The 23953-nt window shown below is 55.1% G+C and overlaps 7 protein-coding genes across 7 annotated transcripts; 3 read left to right on the top strand and 4 right to left on the bottom strand.

Moving 5' to 3' along the window:
* Positions 1 to 476: 476 nt before the first annotated feature.
* A1O3_04526 (uncharacterized protein) lies at positions 477 to 2696 on the bottom strand (the record flags this gene model as incomplete). The annotated part of the gene is made up of 8 exons (XM_007734655.1): positions 477 to 770; positions 844 to 875; positions 937 to 1092; positions 1240 to 1274; positions 1328 to 1824; positions 1939 to 2074; positions 2139 to 2423; positions 2509 to 2696. The coding sequence occupies 8 exons, from the start codon at positions 2694 to 2696 to the stop codon at positions 477 to 479; spliced, it is 1623 nt and encodes a 540-aa protein (XP_007732845.1).
* A 1997-nt stretch (positions 2697 to 4693) lies between these two features.
* A1O3_04527 (uncharacterized protein) lies at positions 4694 to 6022 on the top strand (the record flags this gene model as incomplete). The annotated part of the gene is made up of 2 exons (XM_007734656.1): positions 4694 to 4963; positions 5474 to 6022. The coding sequence occupies 2 exons, from the start codon at positions 4694 to 4696 to the stop codon at positions 6020 to 6022; spliced, it is 819 nt and encodes a 272-aa protein (XP_007732846.1).
* A 942-nt stretch (positions 6023 to 6964) lies between these two features.
* Positions 6965 to 9220, bottom strand: A1O3_04528 (NADPH-ferrihemoprotein reductase; the record flags this gene model as incomplete). The annotated part of the gene is made up of 2 exons (XM_007734657.1): positions 6965 to 7288; positions 7358 to 9220. The coding sequence occupies 2 exons, from the start codon at positions 9218 to 9220 to the stop codon at positions 6965 to 6967; spliced, it is 2187 nt and encodes a 728-aa protein (XP_007732847.1).
* Positions 9221 to 10287: 1067 nt separating this feature from the next.
* On the top strand, positions 10288 to 12609 carry A1O3_04529 (uncharacterized protein; the record flags this gene model as incomplete). The annotated part of the gene is made up of 5 exons (XM_007734658.1): positions 10288 to 10648; positions 10705 to 10785; positions 10850 to 10995; positions 11072 to 11685; positions 11742 to 12609. The coding sequence occupies 5 exons, from the start codon at positions 10288 to 10290 to the stop codon at positions 12607 to 12609; spliced, it is 2070 nt and encodes a 689-aa protein (XP_007732848.1).
* Positions 12610 to 14045: 1436 nt separating this feature from the next.
* On the top strand, positions 14046 to 16999 carry A1O3_04530 (uncharacterized protein; the record flags this gene model as incomplete). The annotated part of the gene is made up of 3 exons (XM_007734659.1): positions 14046 to 14578; positions 14628 to 16378; positions 16452 to 16999. The coding sequence occupies 3 exons, from the start codon at positions 14046 to 14048 to the stop codon at positions 16997 to 16999; spliced, it is 2832 nt and encodes a 943-aa protein (XP_007732849.1).
* A 1186-nt stretch (positions 17000 to 18185) lies between these two features.
* A1O3_04531 (uncharacterized protein) lies at positions 18186 to 19843 on the bottom strand (the record flags this gene model as incomplete). The annotated part of the gene is made up of 3 exons (XM_007734660.1): positions 18186 to 18776; positions 18863 to 19423; positions 19757 to 19843. The coding sequence occupies 3 exons, from the start codon at positions 19841 to 19843 to the stop codon at positions 18186 to 18188; spliced, it is 1239 nt and encodes a 412-aa protein (XP_007732850.1).
* Positions 19844 to 20216: 373 nt separating this feature from the next.
* On the bottom strand, positions 20217 to 21484 carry A1O3_04532 (uncharacterized protein; the record flags this gene model as incomplete). The annotated part of the gene is made up of 5 exons (XM_007734661.1): positions 20217 to 20464; positions 20553 to 20697; positions 20766 to 20953; positions 21118 to 21199; positions 21275 to 21484. The coding sequence occupies 5 exons, from the start codon at positions 21482 to 21484 to the stop codon at positions 20217 to 20219; spliced, it is 873 nt and encodes a 290-aa protein (XP_007732851.1).
* Between the last annotated feature and the right edge of the window lie 2469 nt (positions 21485 to 23953).

The raw sequence follows: 23953 nt of genomic DNA on the forward strand, positions 1-23953 counted from the left end.
ACCTTGTATACCTTACACCTTGTATACCTTACACCTTGTATACCTTACACCTTGTATACCTTACACCTTGTATACCTTACATAGACTATAGTCACTATAGTTAGTTGTTTAAACTTATACCGAAACTGAACTATAGATGTATGTGTATGTGTACGTGGATGTGGATGTAGATATAGATGTGTATTTGGATGTGTGTTTTCGAATCACCTCTCTCCTCCCTCTCCCCAGTCATCATTCCGTCCTCGTCTTCGCTCTCCTCTGGTCTGGTCATCACATGTCATGTCCATGTTCCATGAGTCATGAGGCATGAGGCATGAATCATGTCTGCTAAACAAACACCTGGTCCTCGCATATGATGGCATTCCTAGCTGAACTTACTCACTCCCCACTCCTACTCCAACTCACTCCTACTCCCACTCCTATTCCCAGCTCGAACCCACTCCTACAATAGGATAGCATTCCTAGCTCTACCTACCCTACTCCCATGGCTTCAAAAATTCCAACGCACCAGCCAATTCCTTGCGGATAGTAGCGACGTGCTGCTCACTGCGCGGCTTGATCTGCACCTTGAACGGCAACGGAGCCTGCAGGATGCCGGCATTGTAGGCGTGCGTGTCCAACGGGATGGTCTTGCCCGTGGCCGGATCGACGGGCTCGGCGAACTCATAGGCCCAAAGCAACTTGGCGGCAATTCGCCACATGTTCCGCTCGGCGAAGTGGATGCCAGGGCAGAGACGACGACCGGCACCGTAGCCATAGTGGTGTAGATACTGGGAAACCGGTCAGTATGGGTAGAACTTTACAAGTCAAAGGAGGGCAACGGCCACGGCCACAAAGCAGAACTGTGCAAGACAAAGCAGGGCCACAAAGCAGAACTTTGCAAGTCAAAGAACACAAGACAGGGCCATCACTTATCTCGGTGGTTCCATTCCGGACTTCCGGCATAGTCGTTCGCCAGCTTCGGGTGGTCTTTGTATCGGTCTGGGTCGAAGGTGTCGTTGTCTGGAAACAGCGATTCCGTGTGGTGGAGAGCCCAGACCGCCACGAAGAGCGTCGAGTCTTTGGGAATCAACATGCCCTCGTAGTAGTCATCTAGAGATAGTAAGTTAGTCTTGTTGAGTGGTCAAGGAGGCCAGACGGAGGATAGGATAGGATAGAATAGAATAGAATAGAATAGAATAGGATAGCGCCTCCATGATGAAATGGGATGGATGGATGAATGAACCACAACACACTCACCTTCGCGAACCCGGTGCGGGAGTCCAGTCACGGCCCTGTCATACTTGATAAGCCAAGTCCTAATCAGACACAACCATCGCACACTTACACTGGCCGCCATCTCATGCCCTCTTTGACCACCTGGTTGATATACGGAATGTCCTTGAAGTCGGTGAACTTGGGCGCCCGGGTGGGCGGGCAGACCTTGTCGATTTCTTCTCGTGCTCTCTTCTGAACTTCGGGATATTTGGCAAAGGCCAAGATCAGACTCAGGATCTGCGCCGCAGTGGTGTCAGCCGCGCCTTCGACCACTTCGCCCACCAGGTTGTTGAATGCATGAGTCGACATGGGCCATCCTTTCGTGTTATACTCGTCCAACAGATGGTCGATGATGCAATCTCGTTTGTCTCCCCTCTCACGACGTTCATCGACGATGCGTCGAGCCTTGCCCCACATGCTGTCGAACACTTCACCCGCTGCCAGCGCCCGCCGTTTCCAGTAGGCAAATCGCGTGGGAATGAACCGGAGAATCGGGTACTCGTCGACCGGGGGATTGGCTCCGGCTTCCATGGCTTCCGTCCATCTATCCATGACATCGTAGACGACCTGCATAGCATACCACAGTCAGTCACTGTCAGCAAGCACATGACTCAGTTTCTGGCACTGCTCGCTTCTCTTCCATCTTTCTTTGGGAAGGGAAATGCAGAGAGAGACACGTACATGGCCCCAGAAAGAATCAAAGGTTGGTCCTCGGTGTCCGAAAGCAAGCACTGAAGCGGAGGAAGCGGTGTATCTCCGAACATGATTGAAGAATCCCTCGGGGTTGTCCAACAGATCGTTCAGGAAAACGGCTGCTCTGTTTTCGTGTACGGTCAGCAAGCCAGATCTACGCAACCCCACCAGCAGACAGGGCATCCTACTCAGCCTCTTGGACCAGAAAGTGCTTTTCGTCCAGGTTCTTGGGCGAGAAATTGTGCGAGATGACCTTACGCTTCTCGCGCCAGATAGGATCCATCTGTTCCAGAGCGATATGATCGCCTTGGGTCAACAATTTCCCGACATAGCTGGCCGGCCGGTCCGAGTAGATAGCGCCTTTTTTGTCCAGCAGAGCATGGATGGCCTTTCGATCGCAGAGGACGATGATGTTGGTGGGACCGAACTTGAGTGAAAACACCGAGCCATATTCCTGGGCCCATTCGCGGAATCTACGCTCCTGTTCAGCGATGTGATCTGGTGTGATGTGATGCTCGAGGCGCCAGAGCCTGAAGCCTGTTGAGCAGTTGAACTCACTTTGCGTATAAGCCGCTAGACGGGATCTGATGAAAGTTGCCGAGGATAGGGAGAGTTGGAGGTCCTGGGGGCATGCGCGGATCACGTCTCCCAATTTGCAGCAGACGGTAGAGGCCTACCGCGAGCACAATGGCAACTGCCGCCCAAATGGCTTTGGCCTGGTGCAGTAGACCGGTGATGTTCTCCATGATACGAAGGGGGTCGTGGTCGTGTCGTGGTCGTGATGCTGGAGAGTCGTGATGAACATGAACTGGGCATATTAGCTGGTCCAAGGCATCGACGCAGGCAAGATAAAGATGATATCATGCTAGTGTGCGGCGTCTCCCTCGCACTCACACCACACACCACACCCACCAACCCACCAGGGCTCGTCCCCGTCTAGCCGGTGTGTCTGAGTGCCGCGTGCCGCTCATTCGCATCGTCCTGTTAGTCTCGTACGAGCTGACTTGGAGCCGGATCCGGATCCCTGTATGCATGTCTTCCCAGAGAGGGGAGAGGCCGGATGATTTATCGGGCTATTCACAGGTTCGTCCGAGTCACACCGGGGGAAGCGCCCCTCCCCCAGCCTTGCATGACCAGGAGTACGGAGTACGGAGTAGTGTACTCTGTGCAGTGTGTGGAGCACATCTGGGGAAGAGAAAATATCCCGCCGATGGACCCCCAATAACCACCAGAGTCCAGAGGAGGTGGCGTTGCTACTGACACCTACACCCACCGTGAAGAATTCAGAGCTTCGGATGTGCCGGCTAAGACACAGGGCCATGTGACATGTGGACGTGTGAGACAAGAGCCGAGCGAGCCCGAACCCACGTACCCGTACTAGACAGAGTCAGTATGTACCATGCACAGAGTACAACAGTATCCTCGGCGCTCGTGGATGATGGAGGTCAATTCATACTGGTAGGTAGTTAGTACTGTACTGTACGATATGCAAGCGCCAAGAGTCCGCTAAACTCTACCTAGGTAGACTGCTAGGGACATGGGGACTGTCCCGTGTCTTCGCCTAAGCCTGAGCCTGAGCCTTCGGGCCCTTTGCCCCTACTGTACGCCCCTAAGCCAGCCTAAGCCCCCATACCCCCAAGCCCCCAAACCCCCAAACCCCTTAGGCCTACTCAGCATCACATCCCCAGGCCTCGGGGTTGCCTCTCTGGTGGCCAGCACCCCGCCTTCCTTAGCCTAGGCATATCTGACATCTGACATTTGACATCTAACAATGTACCGATAGATGTGATGGCGATGGTGATATACAGAGTACTCCGTAGACGCTGTGGGCTGTGGGCTGTGGCTGTAGCTGGAGCTGGAGCAGTCACTACCTCCTCAAGCACAACTTATGGGAGATGTGTACTCCGTATCGAGTGCTCCCACCCAGGCAAGACCAGTAGGTGGTAGGAGTGGTGGTAGGAGTGGTGGTCCAGCATCGCAGGGCTTACTTGAGGCTGAGGCTGAGAATTCGAATCAGAGGTAGTGACAGTACGGAGTACATACAGTGGTACCGTACCTGATGTATGTACCTAAAGCACATCCCTCTCCATGCTGTATTTGTATTTACAGTTTTGTAAGGGACTCGATACTGACACTGGCTCTGATCCTATACGGACGGGAGTACGGAGTACTGATAGAGTACTGTAATGTGCCATCTACCTGGTACCCAGATACCAGCTACCAGATACCTAGATACCTGGTGAGTGGTAGGTGCTGTATCCTCTCTGTACTACATACTACGTCCATACTACAGGGAAAACTCCCAGGCTGCCGGTCCCTTTTCGGACCATCTCTATTTAATCAGGCCCTCGACCGAACACTGTCCTATCCGATCCGTACAGTACAGTACCGTATCACTGTCTAGGAGAGATTCGCCCCTCTTCCTCTTCGCCCCCGCTGTGCTGCCAGAGAAAATATGTATGTACTGTACGGTAAGGACATTACTAACACAGCGAGGGGCATAGTAATTGATAATTCTCAAGACAAGTCAAGTCAATTGTGCCTAATTAGCCTCCCTGCCTCAAAGAATTGAATTGCATCACTCATTCATTGCACACGACATTGCACACGACATTGCACACGACATTGCACAGTATCTAGCTACCTACTCTGTACCTAGCTATCTTCCTAGCTACCAACCTAGCTAATCAACCAGCCCACATATCACCACTCCCACTACACTCCAACAAGCAAAGCACTCGCAATGGCCGGCAATTTCTTGCAAGGAAAAGTGTCGCTGGTGACGGGCGCGTCGTCCGGCATGGGTCGAGCCACGGCGTTACTGTTGGCGCAGCACGGCTCCAAGATCGTCTGCTGCGACTTGAGGCCCGAGCCCAACCCGAAAGGATACGAGGCCGATCTCGACAAGACGACGGTGCAGGTGATTGAGCAGAATGGCGGAGAGGCCATTTTCCAGCAGGTTGACATTTCCAACTTTCCGCAAGTGGAGGCGGCTTTTGAACAGACAGTTGCTGTAAGTGCACAAACCCAAAAACCCAAACCAAGAGAGTCCAAGCAGGACAAGCCTCAAGCCTCAACCCCAAACCAAAAGAGCCCAAGGCAGGACAAGCCCCAAGTCTCAAGCCTCAAGCCTCAAATCCAAAAGCCATAGCCCATAGCCTGGAGCATGAAGCCACAGCCACGGCCACGGCCACGGCCACGGCCACAGCCCCAGCCCCAGAGATCCCATGCCCAAGCCAGACTGAACAAAGAGACCCCAACCCTCATCCTCCCCATAGAAATGAGTCAAGGACCAAAGGGGAAAACCTCTACCTGTATCTGAAATATCTTGTCTGGTCTGGTCTGGTTTGGTCTGATCTGAATGGTGTACCTGCCGAGCTATCGTGCTCGGTGCTATTTTATCTTGTTTGATGCCATCCTTGAGAGACTTCTGTTCCATGCAGTTCTGTCCTGTCCGGTGCCATCCTTGATAAGAGTTCTATTTCATGCTGTCCTGGTATTCAACACTAACATACCCCCCCAGAAATTCGGCCGTCTCGACATCGTCGTCAACTGCGCCGGGCTCTGGGTGCCGTTCCGCAAATTCGTCGACGAAGACGACGAGCTATGGTCGAAGATGATGGCGATCAACCTCGGCGGCACATCCAAGGTCTGCCGGCTCGCGCTGCGGCAGTTCCTCAAGCAAGACGTCGACCCGGCGTGGGGCAGCCGCGGCCGCATCGTCAACATCTCGTCGTGTTCCGGCGTGATCGCGTACGGCGGCCAGGTGGCCTACTGCGCCACCAAGGCGGCCATCAACCACCTGACGCGCGCGGCCGCCATCGACCACGCCCAGGACTCCATCAACGTCAACTGCATCGCCCCCGGCGTCGTCGAGACCGGCATGGCCCGCGGCAATATCGAGAACAAGGACATCATCAAGGTCATGAAGGCCGCCACCCCTTGGCCGCGGCTGGGCAAGGCCGACGATATCGCGGAGGCGGTGCTGAATTTCTGTACTCCGGCCAGTCAGTGGGTTACGGGCCAGGTGTTGTCTGTCGATGGGGGGATGACTTTGGGGGTTCCGGCTTAGATAAGATGACCTGGGAGTCTGCTGCCTGGGAGTCTGCTGCCTGGGAGTCTGCTGAAATAAGATGATCTTGAGAGTCTTGCTTGAATCAGATGACCTTGGGAGTCTATGCTGAAATACTACCTCGGTATCGATACCGACAGTATGTACTAGCTATATAGCGTATATATGTATATAGGTTCAAGCTCAAGGTAGCCAGCCAGCTGTGCAGTCAGTATCTTGTACCTACCGGCATTGTACCGACCTACCTTGTACCGACCTACCTTGTACCGACCTACCTTGTACGCATCTACATTGTACCCATCTACATTGTACCCATCTACATTGTACCCATCTACATTGTACCTACCTACAGTACCTTGTAGTGTCCAAGTCTTGTCGTCTTGTCGTCTTGTCGTCCTGTCTTGTGCTGTCTTCTCTTGTCATTTCCTACTCTACAGAGGTTAGACAAGGCTGAACTGGAATTAGACCTGGAACTAGAACTAGAAATACAACCGGCTAGAATGTAAGCCAACCATACCTGGATATTGTGGACTGAGGCATAAACACAGATACAGACACAGACACAGGCACAGGCACAGTATTGTTCTGCTCCCTCAAACATTACTCATACCTTATGCTTATGCTTATTTTTATGTTTATTCTCATTCAATTTCTGAGTATCAGTCAGGCGACATGTTCAAACATACATGTCGTGGCCAGGGCCCCTTTGCCATGTCCTAACTGGTAGTAAGACGTCAATGGCGTCGTATCAAACCAAGGATCCAAATCCTATGCAAGTACTGTGTACGATATACTGCCAACGCCCCCGTGCCCGTGCCCCGCCCCGTTTTGCGTCAGGGGCATTGAAATGCATCCCATAAAATCATATCATAGACATGTTCGTATTCATTTTCACTTTTGTCATTACCAGACATCCTCCTGCTCGTTGGGTCAGTGGAACTTTTACTGGATATGATGGACAAGAAATAAACTTGGACTTGCACATACCTGGAATCGCCCTGAACTCTTCATGTCCCGAATGGTAGCTTCGGCATCGGACAGGGAAACATTCGACTCACGGCTGATAATCTCGGATAGCGTGGTCTGGACTTGACGAGCCATACGTGCGTCGCCGCAGATGTACAGATATCCCCCGTTGTCGAGTAACAAGGACAGCACCTCGGCGCCGTGGTCCACCAGGAGATCCTGGACGTAGACCTTCTTGGCCGTCTGACGCGAAAACGCAGTGTGGAGCTGGAACCGATCGCCGAGGGTCTCCTGCAGTGTCTGGGTTGGATAAATCAGCCATGAACCCAAAGTAACCTGTCCGCCCGCCGAGGCATGTCTAGTACTCACCTGCCACTCTTGCTTGTAGACAAAGTCTTCCGATTCCTTGCGACAACCGTAGAACAGGACTGACTTGCCCACCACAATCCCCGTCCCGGCTTGCACCTGCGCGGCTCTTTCTTGCACAAAGGCGCGGAATGGCGCGACCCCAGTGCCGGGACCAATCATGACAATCGGTCGACTAGTGTCCGAGGGAAGTCGGAAGGTGGAATGGCGGATGTGGATGGGGAGGCCGTGTTCGTACTTATTGCGAGGCCCGGCGAGGGCGTAGGTCGAGGTATCATGCTCGATCGGAGATTCCTGGTTCTGTTGCTGCTTGAGAGCGAGCAGGTAGTTGGTGGAGATGCCCTTGAAACAGCGGTCGGGGAACTGGACGGACTCAACCACCACCGTCATGGACACCGTGTCCTTTTGCACCAGCGACGAGGACGAGATGGAGTAGTACCGCGGCTGCAGGGCCTTGACGCATTCCAGGAGCACGGCAAACGGGACGGGACATGTCGGAGTACCGGGAGTGATGGCTTCGATGAGTTGAGCCAGGTTCAGCATCGGCCCGCTGACTACCTCGTGGAAGTGATCTTTGTCCTGGCCCAGCTTGACGAGGGCGGCCTTCTGCACGGGATCCGTAGCAAATCCGGCAATGGTGCCCACCGACTGTCGAGACACGGGGCCGGCAATTTCCAGGTAGTAGCGCACGGCAGCGTCGTACGTCGTCGGGCTGGGGATGGGAGCGTGGCCGGTGGCATCCAGGGCGGAAATTTGGATGGGGGTGTTCCGGTCGTCCAGTAGGCCAAACACGCGCAGGAAACGGTCGACCTCGACGTCGGCGTTCATGGGCCATACCGCCACATGGTCGCCGGTCTGGTACGACAGGCCGGAGTCGCGCAGGTCCAGCTCGATGTGTAGGCAGTGGCGATCAGTGTTGGAAAATAGCTCTTCCGACTTGACCAGCTTCACGATGGCCGGGTTGTGAGGCCCGTGGGGCGTGTGTTTTGTCCCTTGAAGCTCGTCGTGGCTACGCTCGCCGAGATAGATAGCATCGGTAGAAATCTGCTGTTGCGGTTGCGGTGTGACGACGAAGGTGGGCTCAAAGCGCGCCTCGTGCTCGTCGAGGTTCATGGCGACGCGCACCGACTCCCACATGGCCTCTTTCCAGGAGAGGAAGGAATCCTCCATGGTGCGGGTGGCTTCGTCGCCCTCGCCGACGGCACCGAGGCGTTGAGCCCCCAGCCGCTGCAGCGAGGCGTCAACCTTGCGCACCACGGCGTTGTAGTGCTGGTAGGTGCTGTTACCCAGGCCAAAGGCGGCGTATCGCAAGGTCTGCAGCGGCGCGGCACCATCGGGCGTGTCATCTGCAAAGGCCGGCTCGTCTTCGATGATGAAGTCCCAGAATGCCTGGGCATTGTCGGTCGGCTCGCCTTCGCCGTACGAGGCCAGCACGAAGAGGGCCACCTTGTCCGATGGGAACTGGCTCAGCGTCTCGTAGTCGTAGTCATCCAGGTCGGCCACCAGGGTCTCCAGGCCGAAACGCGCGTGGCCTTCTTTCGCCAGCTTCTCGGCAAAGTCCTGGGCGTTGCCTGACTGCGAGCCAAAGAAGACGACGCAGTTCTTGTTGGTTTCTTCCAGCCGTTGCACGATGCATCGCGGATTGCTGTCTATGCTTTTGCCTTTGCCTTTGCCCTTGCCGTTTCCTGCGCCCGACGGTTGCAGCCCGAGCAACGACCGGAGAGAGAACGAAGCATTCTTGCTGCCCAGGAAGGCCAAGGTCGATAGCAGCGCAATGACTATCCAGGTGTAGGACAGCACGTCGACGTCGGCGTCGGGGACCTTGTGCACCAACTGGGAGCCGACGTCGACATTGATGTCGCCCATGACCGGGGGGTCACAGGTGGTACAATCGTTGAATGACATGACGGACAGAACAGTGGATGCAAGGGAGAGGCAGTAATGACGAGGCTGGCTCTATGATGGTGGTGGTAGTGGTCGGGATGGTCGCAGTCGTGAGCGTGGTCGTGGTCGTGGTCGTACTGTCGACATATGTACTGCTATGATGCAGTACTCTGTATGCATGATGCCTGCCGCCCATCATCATCACACCATGTTTGGTATTGACTGTTGACCATCGGACCATCCTCCATCGGCGATGCTGCATCGGCCTTCCTGGCCCTCCATCCTCCACATCAGCTCGTATACAACCCTCTTGATTCAGCGATATATACTCCGGCCCCCCAAACCCCGGACCCTCCTCCATTCTGTTAACTGCGCTAGTGGTGTTAGTGACGCTATACCTACTAGCGCGAGCAAAGTTACCCCTAGCTCCGTACTATAGTGCTAGTACTGACTAAACCACGACGCCACTAGACTGTGTGCCCTACGTCTCCTGCCTGCGCCCTGTGGGCCGGTCATCTCGGACAAATATCTCTGGCCCCTCCTCTGTCCTCTGTCTGCCGTCCTTGGGCCTCTACCAACCAGTCCCCCGCCTCACCCTGACCGACGTCCACTGTCCAATGCCCACTGTCCTTGTCCCTCTCCAGCCCCATGTACTCCGTACTCGTACTCCGTACAGATATCACAGGCCTGTGCGTCGCAGCAACTTCGGCCCATCTCCCCCCTGTCTCCAGCCTGCCCTCCCCTGCGGACTCCCCCAGTTTCTGCAACAATCTTGACAACAAACCGCCGGCGTCAGGCCTTTTCCTGCCTCGAACCACCCACTGGCCCGCCTGGCTGGGCTGGAGCTGGAGATCATGAGGCCGGGTGAACATGAAGGCTGGAAACCCTAGGGTTGTCCGTATCCATCCACGGTACACGGTACCACTATGACTAGTCTCCGACACGCGAGACCGAGACCGAGACCACGACCACTTCTTTCCATAATATTAATATGCGCAGCACTCTAACTCGAAGAAACAGAAGACTGATGACTTTGCAACACCCTTGAAATGTCCCTCTTAACTTGCAGCGGCCTGGGTCGTGGCCTCCAGAGCCTGCCCACCGCCACAGGCTCGTCCCTGCGTTCGCACCGCCTGGCAGCGAAATCCCACAGAGGCCTCGTCCGCTCCCTTCACACCCAGTACCTCCGCGATAGACGGGCCTTGGTCCCCTCCGTCGTCCAGAGCCGCAGCGCCGCTCGCACCGGCAACCACTTCGCACACGCCCTCGGTCCTGCGGCCGGCAGACTGAGCAATGGTTCCCTCCGCCGCTCGTATGCATCGGCCGCTGCTGAGATCGTCGACACCGAGTTCCTGGTGGTAGGCGCCGGGCCAGCAGGAGCAGGCCTGGCGTGTTTCCTGACGAGCCATGGTACGGTCACCAATCGTCCATCACGCTCCCACAGTTCCAGGGCTAACTCGGTGCAGGTCTGAAGGGAATCATGATCAGCACCGCCCCAGGGACAGCCAACACCCCCCGCGCGCACATCACCAACATGGCAGCATTAGGTGCGTTCAAACTCCTCCCGTTGGAATATCGGCTTGGGGCAAAGTAATAATTAGATCGGTTTAGAATGTTTAAGAGACATCGGACTTGACAAGGAACTGGAAGACCTTTCCTCCAAGGGTCACTGCATGATTCACACCCGTTGGTGCCACAGTATGGCAGGCGAGGAATATGCGCGCATCCACTCGTGGGGCAACGCACCGAACAGAAAGGTACGAACGCTGCCAGTGGTGTTGTCCTTGTTTCTTCTCTTGGACCTCTGACCGCTGACGCTCCTTTGACCTGTAGGGCGACTACGAACTCGCCAGCCCGTGTTCGCCGGTAGATCTGCCGCAGACGCTGCTCGAGCCTGCTCTGGTGCGCCATGCCATCTTGAACGGCTTCAAAACGCGATTCAACACCACCCTCAAATCGTTCGAAGAAGACCCAGACACCGGGCTGATCACAGTGCACGTGCACGACAACATCTCGAAGGTGGACTATTCCATCCGCACCAAGTACCTGTTCGGCGCCGATGGGGCACGCAGCCAGATCGTCAAACAGCTCGATCTCCCGCTGTCGGTCAAGCCCGGCCAAGGCATGGCCATCAACGTGCTAGTGAAGGCGGACCTGTCTCACCTGGTCGAGCACCGCCGCGGCAATCTGCACTGGGTCATGCAGCCCGACAAGGAACACCCGGCGTTCGGCTGGATGGGCATCGTGCGCATGGTGAAGCCTTGGAATGAGTGGATGTTCATCTTGTTTCCCACCCGAGACACCGACCCGCAAATCTCGCCGTCCAAGGAAGAATATCTGGCCCGCGTGCGCGACTTCATCGGGGACGACACCCCCGCCGAGATCATCGACGTGTCCAAGTGGTTCATCAACGAGATTGTGGCCGAGAAGTACTCTGAAAGGAACATGTAAGTCACCTTCGATGCTGCGTGGTTCCTCACCGTACTGACCCTTGTTCTCCTAGCTTCTGCCTTGGAGATGCGGTGCACCGACACCCTCCCATGAACGGTCTGGGATCCAACACCTGCATCCAAGACGCCTTCAACCTGGCATGGAAGGTGGCCTATGTACACAAGGGCCTGGCGCCACCATCGTTGCTGTCGAGTTACAGCATCGAGCGACAGCCCGTGGGCCGCTCCATCATCACGCGGGCCAACGACGGCTTCCGGGACCATTTCCACGTCTGGGAGTCCTTGGGTACACTGCCGGAGAACGTGGAGGACCGACGCAAAATCTTGGAGGAGCTGCAAGCCCCAACCGCTGCGGGTGTAGCCCGCCGCAAGAAGTTCCAGGAAGCCATCACGCGCACCTCGCACGAGTTCCACGGCCTGGGCATCGAGATGAACCAAGTATACGCCGGCCCAGGCATCTACACCGCCGACGAGCCTGAACCCTACAAACGACCTGGCCGCGCCGCAGAGGATGACGTGCTATACTACGAGCCCAGCACGTATCCCGGCAGCCGGCTGCCGCACGTCTGGCTGAACAAGACTGTACCCACCGACCCCATGTCGACCATCGACCTCGCTGGCCACGGCGCCTTCTCGCTATTCACGGGCATTGGAGGTGACCACTGGAAGCAAGCGGCGAAGCAACTGTCGGCCGAGTTGGGTGTGCCCATCAACGTGCATAGCATCGGTTTCCGACAGGAGTGGGAAGACGTCTATTTCGACTGGACGCGACTACGCGGCGTGGAGGAGTCGGGCGCAGTGTTGGTCCGACCCGATCGCTTTGTCGCCTGGAGAGCGCCAGAGGTGCTGGAGAGTGCTGGGGCCTGCGAGGCCAAACTGGGCCAGGTGCTACGCTCTGTGCTAGGCCACAAAACCACCTAAGTGTGAGTGCGATGTTCTAGTTGTTCAAGTATGGCGTTGGCTCCGAGTCAAGGTTGACCGAGCCCCGTGTTGCTTTCCTGGGCCGAATTGGGATACCATCTAGTAGTAAATACTGTATTACGTACACATACCTACTGAGTGCTCTGTACTATGCAAGGTTGCGGTGCTGTGTCCACGTCCACTGTCCAGTCACAGTGCAGCAGTAGTAATGGGTAGGAGCTGGGACCTGGAACCTCCTCCGTCGGTACTCTGTACTCCGTGGTACGAATTAGGGACACCAGCAATTGATTGTCCACGTGCCCTGTCCTGTTCTTAGTGGCCCGTGCCACGTAGCTAGCTGGCTGCAGCGGTAAAGATTTTCCTTCAAGTTTAGCTAAGGGACACGTACGGGTGCCGCATGACCATTCTTGACCATTCTTGACCATCCCTCGCTCGGCAGCTCCGGCAGTGCAGGCCTGGCTGAGCCAGCCTAGCCCGCCTAGTGAACCTAAACGGTCCTAGCCTCGCGGGTCCCCCAATCGCATCTTTCCCAGTTCTGCACTAGCACATCCTTCCCGCTCCACTTGATCCTGGTATTGGCCCGAAATTGCTCCGGGTGGGGAGTCTGGGGATGCGGAGAGCTGCGTGCGCCCAGTAGGCCAGTAGGCAGCTGGCACATTCCCACCGCCTAAGGGCCCCTAAGCCCCTCTAAGCCCCCTGCCTGGCACTGCAACCCTCCCTCCATTTTCCCCTCCAAACTCCAAACTCCAAACTCCAAACCCTGCACCTGGGTCGTGCTCCCGTTTTGCCTGCGCTTCTCCCCAGACTCGACTCGACCCTGCCCCGGCCTGGGTTTTGCCTCTCACAAAATCTGGCGATAGTGTTACACATCACACCATCATACCTTCTTATACAAATCCCCATTTCCATCCCCATTCTCACTCCGGGCATTCCTTCACCACCGGCGCAAGGACGCCCATACAAGACGCGACGTGCCAGTAGTGGCAGTCCCAGCAGGAATGTGGTCCACGGCCACGGCCAGCTCCGGTGGCCGCGAGAGTGGACGACAGGCCGAAATCGCCTGTTATTCGTGTCGGCGGTATGTTATGATCGCACCCCTGCCCCCCTTTTCCCCCTTCCGCTGCGGTGCATGACCTGATGATAAGCAATAGGCGAAAAGTCAAGTGGTCAGTCTCGATCATGGCCTCCCCGCCCGCGATGGGCATCTCTGATCGTCTCTGGCAGTGATCGCGGATTCCCTCAATGCACAGCATGCGAACAGTCGGAGCAGGACTGCAATTATCCCCTGCGCCCGTTGAAGCCGGGGCCCAAGATAGGTACGAATTGGATTTGCAAATGCCTGGTGAAGATGCAGTCGGTGCCACGGATATCGGGATCGGGATCCCTTTCTGGCCGTGCATCTAGCATCACTGCCGCTCCCGCTGCCACTGCCCAGGATGCTGTCGCTAACCTTGACCTTCTACGCAGGATCTTTACAGCGCCGGAGAAAGCGACCACGAGAACATCGTGAGCAACAGCCGACAGAAAAGGGGGTCTCTCCCGCCCACTCGTCCCACGAGAATGCCGAGACGGCGCAAGCCCAAGCCCAAGCCCAAACTCAAGTCCAGCCCCAAGCTCAAGCAGAGCCTGCACGTCCTACCACCAGCGTAGCCAGTGTCAGTGGCCGGTATGGCGATGAAAAAGAATCCTCCCCAACCACCCGGGACAGAGTCAGTCCGCGGGCGGCCATCACAACCAGTATCAGCACCAGCACCACCACGACTTCGTCTCAGACTGAATGGAACACCAGACGAGAGGCACCCATCAACATCCACGATCTGTCCTTTATTCTGCATCCCTCGCACGAAGTCTCCACGCCTGAAAAGGATCAGGCCAAGGCCTTCAGCAGTGCTGGCTCCGACCATGAACCCGGTCTCATGGCCAAGGTCTGCGCCGGTTTGGGGGTGGATCAATCGACCTTGGAAACAGCGTGAGTGACCCTCCCTGACTTCTGCCGGTGTCGGCCTAACCTCTCGCAGCGTGAAAGTGTATTTCGACAACATGGTGGCCGTGAGCCTGTTTCACGAACCCAGCTTTCGCGAAAAGATCCACGGAATCGCGTCTGCTCTGCACGTGCAGGCCTTGCTGGTGGCCATGCTGGCTTACGCGGCCCGGTTCTACCCGACCGAGACGGACGGCATGTCGACCTTGGGGGTCGGCGTCGGCGTCGGCATGGGCATGGGCGAACCCAATCTCCAGACGGGATATTTGCTGGATCTCGCCTTTAGCAGCATCGAGGGGGCGCTGAAGCAGTGCGGCGACGAAGCCCCTCCTCTGTGTATTTTACAGGCGCTCATCATCGCCACCCATTGTCAGCTCACCCAGGCCGTACGTGGAAAGGCGTGGCGGTCGCTGGGAACGTGCATCCGACTGGCGTATGAGCTGAATCTGCACCTGGTCGATGCCGAAGATGCCGTCAAAGACCCCCAAACCCTCGACGTGCAGCAATGGTGTGAGGACGAGGAGAAGCGGCGGGCGTGGTGGGCCATCTGGGAGATGGACGTCTTCGCCAGCACCATCCGACGCACCCCTCCGGCCGTGGATTGGTCACAAATGGAGACCCTGTTACCGGTGGAGGATCAAGACTGGTTCCAAAACCGACCGCGGCCCAGCTGCTTTATGGAGCGAGATCCCATCGGTCGGTGGAAGGTGCTGCAGGAATGCGGCAACCAGTCGACCAAGGCTTGGTTCTTGGTGGTGAACTCGCTCATGAAGGAGGCTCAGGTCATCTCCAGTCCCCGAAGTATCCCTCACCGAACCCCGCCCGAGCGAGGTCAACAGACTCGATCCAGCGGCGTCCACTACGGTGCCGGGGTCGGTGCCGGGCGCGCCAGAGACAGCGTGGACGAAGCGACCAAGAAACTAGAAGCGCTGGCCAACTCGGTGCATTGCTTTTCGTTGGCCTTGCCGGGTCATCTACAATACCGCAATCAATACCTCGGCTTTGATCCCCGCGCTCCGGGCCAGATGTTTTCTCCTCGCCAGCTGCACTGTGGCATCTACAACATCTACGTCATGACACAGCTGGCCCGGCTCATGATCTATCGGTACGACGTGTTTGGAGGTCGGAATCCCATTGCCCGCCGCACGCACGAACCCTCCAGTGGTGGCCCAACCGCCAACGCCGGCGTCGCCGCCGCCACTGGCAGAACCCGTCCGAACACGCCGCGGCCGATGGCCATGTCCATCTCGAACTCGAGTGGGTACGAGACGGAGAATCTGGCGCTCTCCCGCTACTTTGAGGCCACCGACAACATTCTGACCATTGTCAGCCGGAGTAGCGACGATCACATCCGACACATCAACCCCTTCCTGTCCAGCACGATTTGGCTGGCGTCCGCCGTGCAATTGCTCCGGATGGAGTTCTCGCGAGACGACATCAGCCGGACCTTGATCAAATCCAAGTTTGAAGTCCTGTACATGACCTACAAACGATGCGTCTCTTTCTGGGATGTCCACACCGCTCTGCAGGAGAACCTTGAAGCTCTACAGGCGCAACTGGAGGGACGCAAAAGTTCGGGGGTGGGTCCGGGGCAGGGCCAGGGTGTGGGCGTGAGTGTGGGTGTGGGGGTGGGTGTAGGTGTAGGTGTAGGTTCAGGCGTTCAAGACCGGGCCCGGAATTCCATCTCTCGGTCCACCACCAGCCATTACGCCGGCGGAGAGACTCAGGCGCGATTTGGACCGGCATCCTTTCCTATTGACGCGGATGCCGGACCTGACATGAGTCATGGTAAGTGATTACAGTCATGGTCCATGCTGGTTTCTATCTTGTTTACTACTGCTTGCTGACTCGTGTCTTCCAGAAAATACCATCATGCATGACGGCAACTGTGAATACAACAGTTCCGGCAGTCCACTACCACTACCGATGGCGTCTGCTGCCGCGCTGCAGTCGCCGCCGTCCAGCGTCAGCCACGCCTCCCTAGCGCACCACCAAGCCCGAGGCTCGCAGATGGCTCGACAGCAGCCGCTCCCTCCATTCCAACCCACCTCACACAGGTTATCGAATGCCACTGCGCCGGGCCAGATGCAGAATTCTCCATCCGCCATGTCGAATATGGCGTCGCTCGGCTACACGCATCTGCCAGCCCATGTAGACTGGCAGTCACAGTCGCTGACGGCAGATGACGCGGCGAATCCAACCCACAATCACAACCCCAACCCCAGCCCCCGGCCGGGACTGGTGGATGATTTGTTTTTGATGGATCAGGACCAAGCAGCCCGAGGCGGAGGTGGGGCTGGAGGTGTCCCGTACGCCACTGACGGCGTGGGCAACTTTGGACAGGACTGGCGAAACATCGATCTTCCGGACGACATTGCCGATTTGTTGTGGGGGGTATCAGCGTATTGATCCTGTTATGGTAGCGAGGAGTATGGTTGACCAGTCATGTGGACTGTCTTGGATATGATTACCGTGTATGAGTGGTGTGGTCTGTGGTTTGTGGTCTCTGGTCTGTGGTCTGGTCTGTGGTCTGGTCTGTGGTCTGGTCTATGGTCTGGTCTGTGGTCTGTTGTCAGGTCTGTGGTTTGAGGTCTGGTCTATTGTCTGTGGCACTTAGCGAGGGAGTCCGTTGGTCGGCAACGGCTGGAAGAAGTGACTTAGCAGGATGCTGGGAGCTGGAAGCTAGGATATTTTGTTTTGGATCATGTTGATAGGGACACTGACCACTCTGGCCACTCTGGCCACTTTGAGCCGTGACGGTCGAACTGGACACTGGATTGGACACTGGACATTGGATACTTCCAATCCAGGACATGGGAGGCTTTCAATATCGGACATGCAAGACGATCTCAAGTTGATATCAAGTCGTTTCGAAACTTCCAATTGTTCAGAAGTGACCAAGGTCAATCAACGTCAATTAAAACTAGTACTATTGAGTATGTCAGTTGAACTGTTGTCTGTCTCTGTTTTGATGTCTGTTCTGTTCTGTGAACATGGAACATGGAAGATTGTCTCTTCTGGATGACACCCACTCACTTGCTCACTCACTTTCTCACTTTCCCGCTTTCTCTCCTTGCTTCCTCTTCTTAGTTCCTTGCTTGGTTCCATGCTTGCTTGATTCCTTTGCTGAATTGGTTCCTTGATTCCATGCTTGCTTGACCACCGTCGTCTCCTGTTCATTCGGATTCAGCCTCCCTTCATATATTACCAACTGTCATCCGTTTCCCTGACTTTCCAGTTCTCTTTCCACGTTCACATTCTTTCTTCGTCTGTTTTCTTGTTTCTTTTCCTTCCCTCCTTCGTACTCTCTTTCTTGCCCTCTCTTCTTGCCCTCTCTTCTTGCCCTCTCTTCTTCCCTGTCTCCTCTATACTCTCTTTTCTCCCTACCCCTGGAAGCAACTACTTCCCTCAGTCGTCCTCGACCATGAACACAACCCCGGAAGCAACTGCTCCCACGAGTCGTCCACGACCATGACCCTCGGAAGCAACACTTCCCCTAACTCTGCCCACGACCCCCCGAAGCAATTACTTCCCTGACCACCACAACCCCCGAAGCAACGGCTTCCCTGACCACCACAACCCCCCAAATCACCCCTTAAGTCTGTTCACGACCCTTCCCCACAGGAATCAACCATTTCCCCCACCCCACCCCCTGTGGCCGCGACCCCAGCTTCCGCGCAACGAGCCTAGTCCGCGTCTTGTCCAGTCTGCCATTATGGGCGAGTGCCGCTGTGATGACGCCACACGCCCCAAAGGCAATACTGGTCAAATACACGACCTTGAACGAGTCGGCGAACGCGCCGCGGGCCGCCACCGAGGCCGTCTGGACCAGTGTCGGCGTCACTCCCGGCACGGTCGACAGAGACGCCGAGTCGCCGGCCAGGAGGAGCTGGAGGAAACTCTGGGCCGCTTGGGGCGTGAGTCCGCCTTTGATCAGGACGGGGACGACTTGGGAGAGGAGGTTTTTCTGGACTTTGCTGTTGAGCTGGGAGAGGTCAGTAGTGGACATGCAGTTAACTTTTTTTTTCTTTTCTTTTCTCTTGCCGTTTCTGCCGTTTTCGTCGACAGACGGACATTGAAGGGCATAATCAATTTCTTCTCTTTTTTCTTCTGTTTTCTTTTTTCTTCTGTTTTCTTTTTCTTTCCGTGTCCGTCGACAAACGAACATTGAAGGGTATTGGAATATCTGGATCGGGATCGGGATCAAACTTACAATGGTAGTATAGATGGCATCTAATATTGCGTCGAGGTTAGCTTCACAGAACACAACACAACATAGTAGATGGCCAGTTTCTTGTTCATCTTGACAGGGATGTAGATCTTGATGTAGATCTTGACAAGGATGTGAATGTGATGGATGTGATGAGATGTGATGAGATGTAGATGTTGATGTGATGTGATCTTGATCTTTATGTGTTGGACGTGATCTTGATCTTGATCTTGATCTTGATCTTGATCTTGTCTTGTGTGGATTGTAGATTGTGGATTGTGGATTGTAGATTGTAGATTGTGGAACTTACAAGCAATGGCCGTAGCAATCCTCCTCGCAGTCCACACCACCCCAGCAGCGACGCCATATTCCTTAAGATTGACGCCCGCAGTGGACACGGTGCCGACGATACACAGGACGTCGGTGATGCCGACGCCGGCGCCGGCGACCAGCCCGAAAACCAGCGACAGCGACAGCTGGGTCGACGTGTAGGCGGCGAGGGCGGGGCCGAAGGCCAGGACGAGAAGGGCGGCGATGACAAGTTGCGATTGGAGGATGGGGAATCCGGTGGCCATGACGCCGGCGATGATTTGGCCGAGGGCAGGGCCGGCGAAGATGATGTTCTGACCATGAGGTTAGTTTTCTTTCTTCTTTCTTACGTAGTCTTCTGGTAAGGGCGAGTTTTCTTTCTGGTGGTGGGAAGGGTCTTCTTTCTTCTTTTTTGTGGTGGTAGGAAGGGGATATAGAATGTCTTCTTTTTCTGGTGGTAGGAAGGACCACATAGAATGTCTCCTTTTCTGGTGCTAGGAGTCTTCTTTTTTGTGGTGGTAGGAAGGATATGGAATGTCTTCTTTCTTGTGGTGGGAAGGATGTAGAATGTCTTCCTTTTTCTGGTGGAAGGACAACATAGAACATGTAATGCCCCCCCTCCGGTAGAAAACTGTATTTGTACTTACATAGTACCATCCAGCCAACAACGCATCACCGCCGAAAATTGTCACGATCTGCTGGTTCCACAGCATCGAGGGGGCCTGCCAGGCCATGGAGACGAACGAAATCGTCAGCGTCAGCGTCACGTAGTTTCGCTTGGCGAGTAGTGGTAGCACTTGGGAAGTGTAGTGGGACCGAGTTAGGAATTCTGCACAGTATGAGTGTTAGTATCGGTATCGGTATTAAGTTGGGATCATCAATCAGTATTGAATTGGGTCAGCATTGCATTGCATTCTGCAAGACGACAGAGGAAATCGTTCAGGCATTGCAAGACGAGACAAGAAATCGTCAAGTCAAACAATCAAACGTACCCCAAACCAAGGCCACGATCCAGCCAACGCCTCCCACCACAATAGGCACAATGGTCCTCGCAGAACGCCATGCTAGTTGAAAAGTTAATCAGCGATACAAGATCTTGACAGGACTTCACTCACGATATCTCTGGCCTCCGAGATAGATGCCCAGCAGGAAAGAGACGGTACTGCCGGTCCAGACCACGGTGCCTATCCAGTCGGTCTTGGTGGCCACTTCTCTCTTCGCGGCAGGATGCGTGTCGGAGATGGGTTGGGGATGGTACAGAACCAGGGTGAAGACAAGGCTGACGAACGAGGTGATGAATGCAAAGTAGGCGATCCAGCGCCACGAATCTTCGGCCGTGGCGACGAATGTGAAGACTGGGAGGTAGAGGTGGAGGTGTCAGTGTCACTTTCAAGTTTCAATGTGGTTTTTGGCAGTCGCCGTGAGGATATCAAGAAAGCTCACCTATTCCCGCTGCAATGGCGAGGATGGGTCCCCAAGCCGACAGAATATACGCGTACGTCAGGTATCGTCGATTGAAGGGTACCAGCTCCAACGCGAACATGATGGTGAGCAATTGGACTCCGGCGCCGAGTCCGAAGAGGAAAGACTGGGGAGATGTTAGTGATGGATGAGCCATATCAAAGGAAGAGAAGAGGGATCGGATCAAACACGCACTCCACCAATATTGACAGACGTGTTGTATGCTCGTGCCGCCACCATGTAGCCGATCATGGACAGGATGTTTCCGAAAACCACAAACCACCGTCGACCAAACGAGTCGGATAGGCGGCCGACGACGAAGAGGGCCACACATTGGCCGATGGTGTTGGAGGCAGGAATGAAGACGGAATCGGGGGTGGTTCCTGTATTACATATCAGCATTAGGAGAGCTCATGAACGGAGAGGTGAGAGAGGGGTGTGTATATATGGACAAGTATGAGATACAAGAGGGTATCTCTGTATGCGTCTGTGTATGATTTGTAGGTGTCGGTGTCGGTGTCGGTGTATGTGTATCAGAGAAACTTACCAAAAGTCTGCTCAAGCACCGGCAGCCCGACAGATACCAGCAGGGGCGCCGCAAACACGGCCAGGTAAGAGAAGGTGATGCCCTGGACCGGGGTTAGTCAACCGACAGACGCAATATGACAGAATCAGACTCAGATTCTGGTCGTCAGGACACGTACGAATAAGGTGGCAAACAGAGGAATACTCTCGAAGAAGTCTCTGTGTAGAGCATCCTCGGGGACTTCTCTGGTGGTGCCGTTGCCGTTGCCGTTGCCATTGACAATGCCGTTACCAATGCCGTTGTTGCCATTCTGCACTGAACTTCCCCTTCCCTCGGAAGAGTCGAAGTGTAGCGCCGAGATCTCCTCGTTCTTCTCTTGCAGCGTCATGTTGTGTTGGTTATTGGAACGGAGTGATGTAGTATGGTATGTCGAGGTTGGTGTTGGTGTTGGAAGGTATAGGGTATACTTGACCCTGGATGGAGGAGGAGGACGAGATATCCTCTATGTAGTAAGAGATAGAGATCTCCTGTAGCAACAAAGAACAAGAAAGATCTCCTGCGCCCGAATGAATAGAGCTAGAGAGGAGAGCTGGCTCCTATAAGGGATGAGATGAGATGTGATATGATATGATGTGATGTGGTACAGTATGATTGATATCCGCCCCAACCGAGTTTGTCACAACTTACAATCCCAGGTTCAGGTTCAGGCTCAGGTCCAGGACAACATGGGCTCGCTGCACGGTCTATATACCATATACCAGTAAGACCCCATATATCTTATACCGCATCTGCCTCGAGAAAAGTCCGGGGAATCAGGGGCCAGGGTGAGGCAGGGGAGGAGAAGACAGGGCAGGGCAGCTCACCCACCGCCCTCCGCCCTCGACCTCCACCCCCATCTCCATTCCCAGCTTCATCTCCCTCTTTCTTTCTGCAGCCGGTGCAGCCGATATGAGACGCGCCGATTAATGGGCCGATGTTTGTCGTGGCTGTCAGTGTCTTGTATACTACGCACACTAGCAGCATCCGTACTAGCACTATTAGTACTAGCACTGGCATGAGGCCTTTGATTGATTCGGTATCGTGCTTCCAATATGGATCTTGTCAAATCCAAATTCGGTCAGCCTTGACTCGGCTAGGTCTAGTCGATCGCCCGGTCCGTGGACGTCCCCCCTCCCCCCAGTCCGGGGTGACCCTGCTGACCCCGTTTCTTCTTCGTCTTCCCCGGGATCGAGTCAGTCAGTACGTGCTACAGTCACGCCTCCAGTAGGCTCTTTTCTACTGGCTCTGACTGATCACGCACGTCTAATGGTTCCTGACCTCACACACATCTGATTGGCCTTGACGGTTTAGTCCAGATACTAGGGCTAGGTTAGGGCTCGTCCTTGAAGCCCTTGGGCTTAAGGAGCCTTGGGCTTTCTTTTCCAGGTTACCCCGGGAACCCGCACATCGATGTGCTGTCCGGCTTAATTGGAGAGAGAAGTTCCGTGCCCGGGATCGACATACTAGTCCTGCGTACTGCGGTAGATTCCATCGCCTTGCCCTCGTCCTCGCCCCGGATCCCCACGGGGACGCACTCCAGTCACGTCCAGTCGAGTCCAGTCGAGTCAGTTTCTGGTTGCGCCAGAGTCGAGAGTCTTTATGCAAGGAAGGTGGTGTACTTGTGGTATCAATACCAACTTCAACGGTGCCTCGGCGGTGAAAGAGAGGGTGTATACTCCATGAAGAGGTGTTTTTATCACCAATGTATGTTGATGAGGCATAGTGTCAGTGGACTACCGAGATTTGGTGTCGAATTTGGTCGATCCAGTGACTGTGAGTGATCTGACTAGAAGACGAATATGGGGACAAATCCCACACTCACATCCACCATTGCTTGCTTCTTCATGTCGTAGCTCCGATCCCTTCCTACAGGCTCAATATCAATGTAACTCTCCCAGTCCGAGTCTGATTCTCACCTCGAGCTGGAACTGATTCATTCGATGACTGTGGGCAGTCCACTCATGGCCCCCTTTCTTTTCCAATTGAGGAGTTTAAGCTTACGTAAAAATGCCTCCAGGTCTGAAAGGGATCGACATTCGACATGCACCTGGAGTGGAAAGACTACTGATGTGATGGTGTCAAGGACGGATACAGAGTAGTTCTTTCGGAGGGCAACAGATGGCTTGTGGGTGTGAGGAGAGATTTCTCGGCGTGATATGAGAGATGTTCCAGAAACAAACACAACATCCCTACCCCCAACTCAACGACGAGTCAAGTGACAGTAAGTACTCTGTACAGTGACAAACAGTTCGGTTTAGTCTGTCCCCCTTGTGGGATTATAGCTGCACGGTTGAATTCCCCCTTGCCATTGCTCGTTCGTCCCTTCGTCAGCCGGCTCTTATAGGATTCACTCTCTCTCCTGTTATATTTATCCTCGAACAGGAAGGGCTTGACTAGGGCGGGTTAACAGCATCCGTTTACCTTAGCTATCGTGTCTAGACTCCATCGTTTCTCAGATGGTAAGATGGAGAGGATCAGTATCCGTACGAATTGTTTGCAAAGACAAGGACCAAGACAAAGACAAAGCTGAGGAGAAGTTGCGGTGGTTGTGGCTGTCCCCCGGCCCCCATCCCCCATCCCCCATCCCCCGCCAATCGATCGATCGATCATCCGCACCAACAACGACTGGGACTGTCCGGAGTATGGAGTCTGGAGAACGGAGGACGGAGGACGGAGTACTGCGCGGTGTGGCCTGGAGGAACCCCGAGTTTCTTCCTAGGCACTGTACAGAATGGCGCCGAAGTGAGTCCGTCGAGATGGGCCTACAGAGTGGTACAGAGTGAGGATCGAGTAGTAGTATAGCACGGCCAGATAGTAG

The sequence above is a fragment of the Capronia epimyces genome (assembly GCF_000585565.1).
Source record: "Capronia epimyces CBS 606.96 chromosome Unknown aczIQ-supercont1.3, whole genome shotgun sequence".
NCBI lineage: Eukaryota > Fungi > Ascomycota > Eurotiomycetes > Chaetothyriales > Herpotrichiellaceae > Capronia > Capronia epimyces.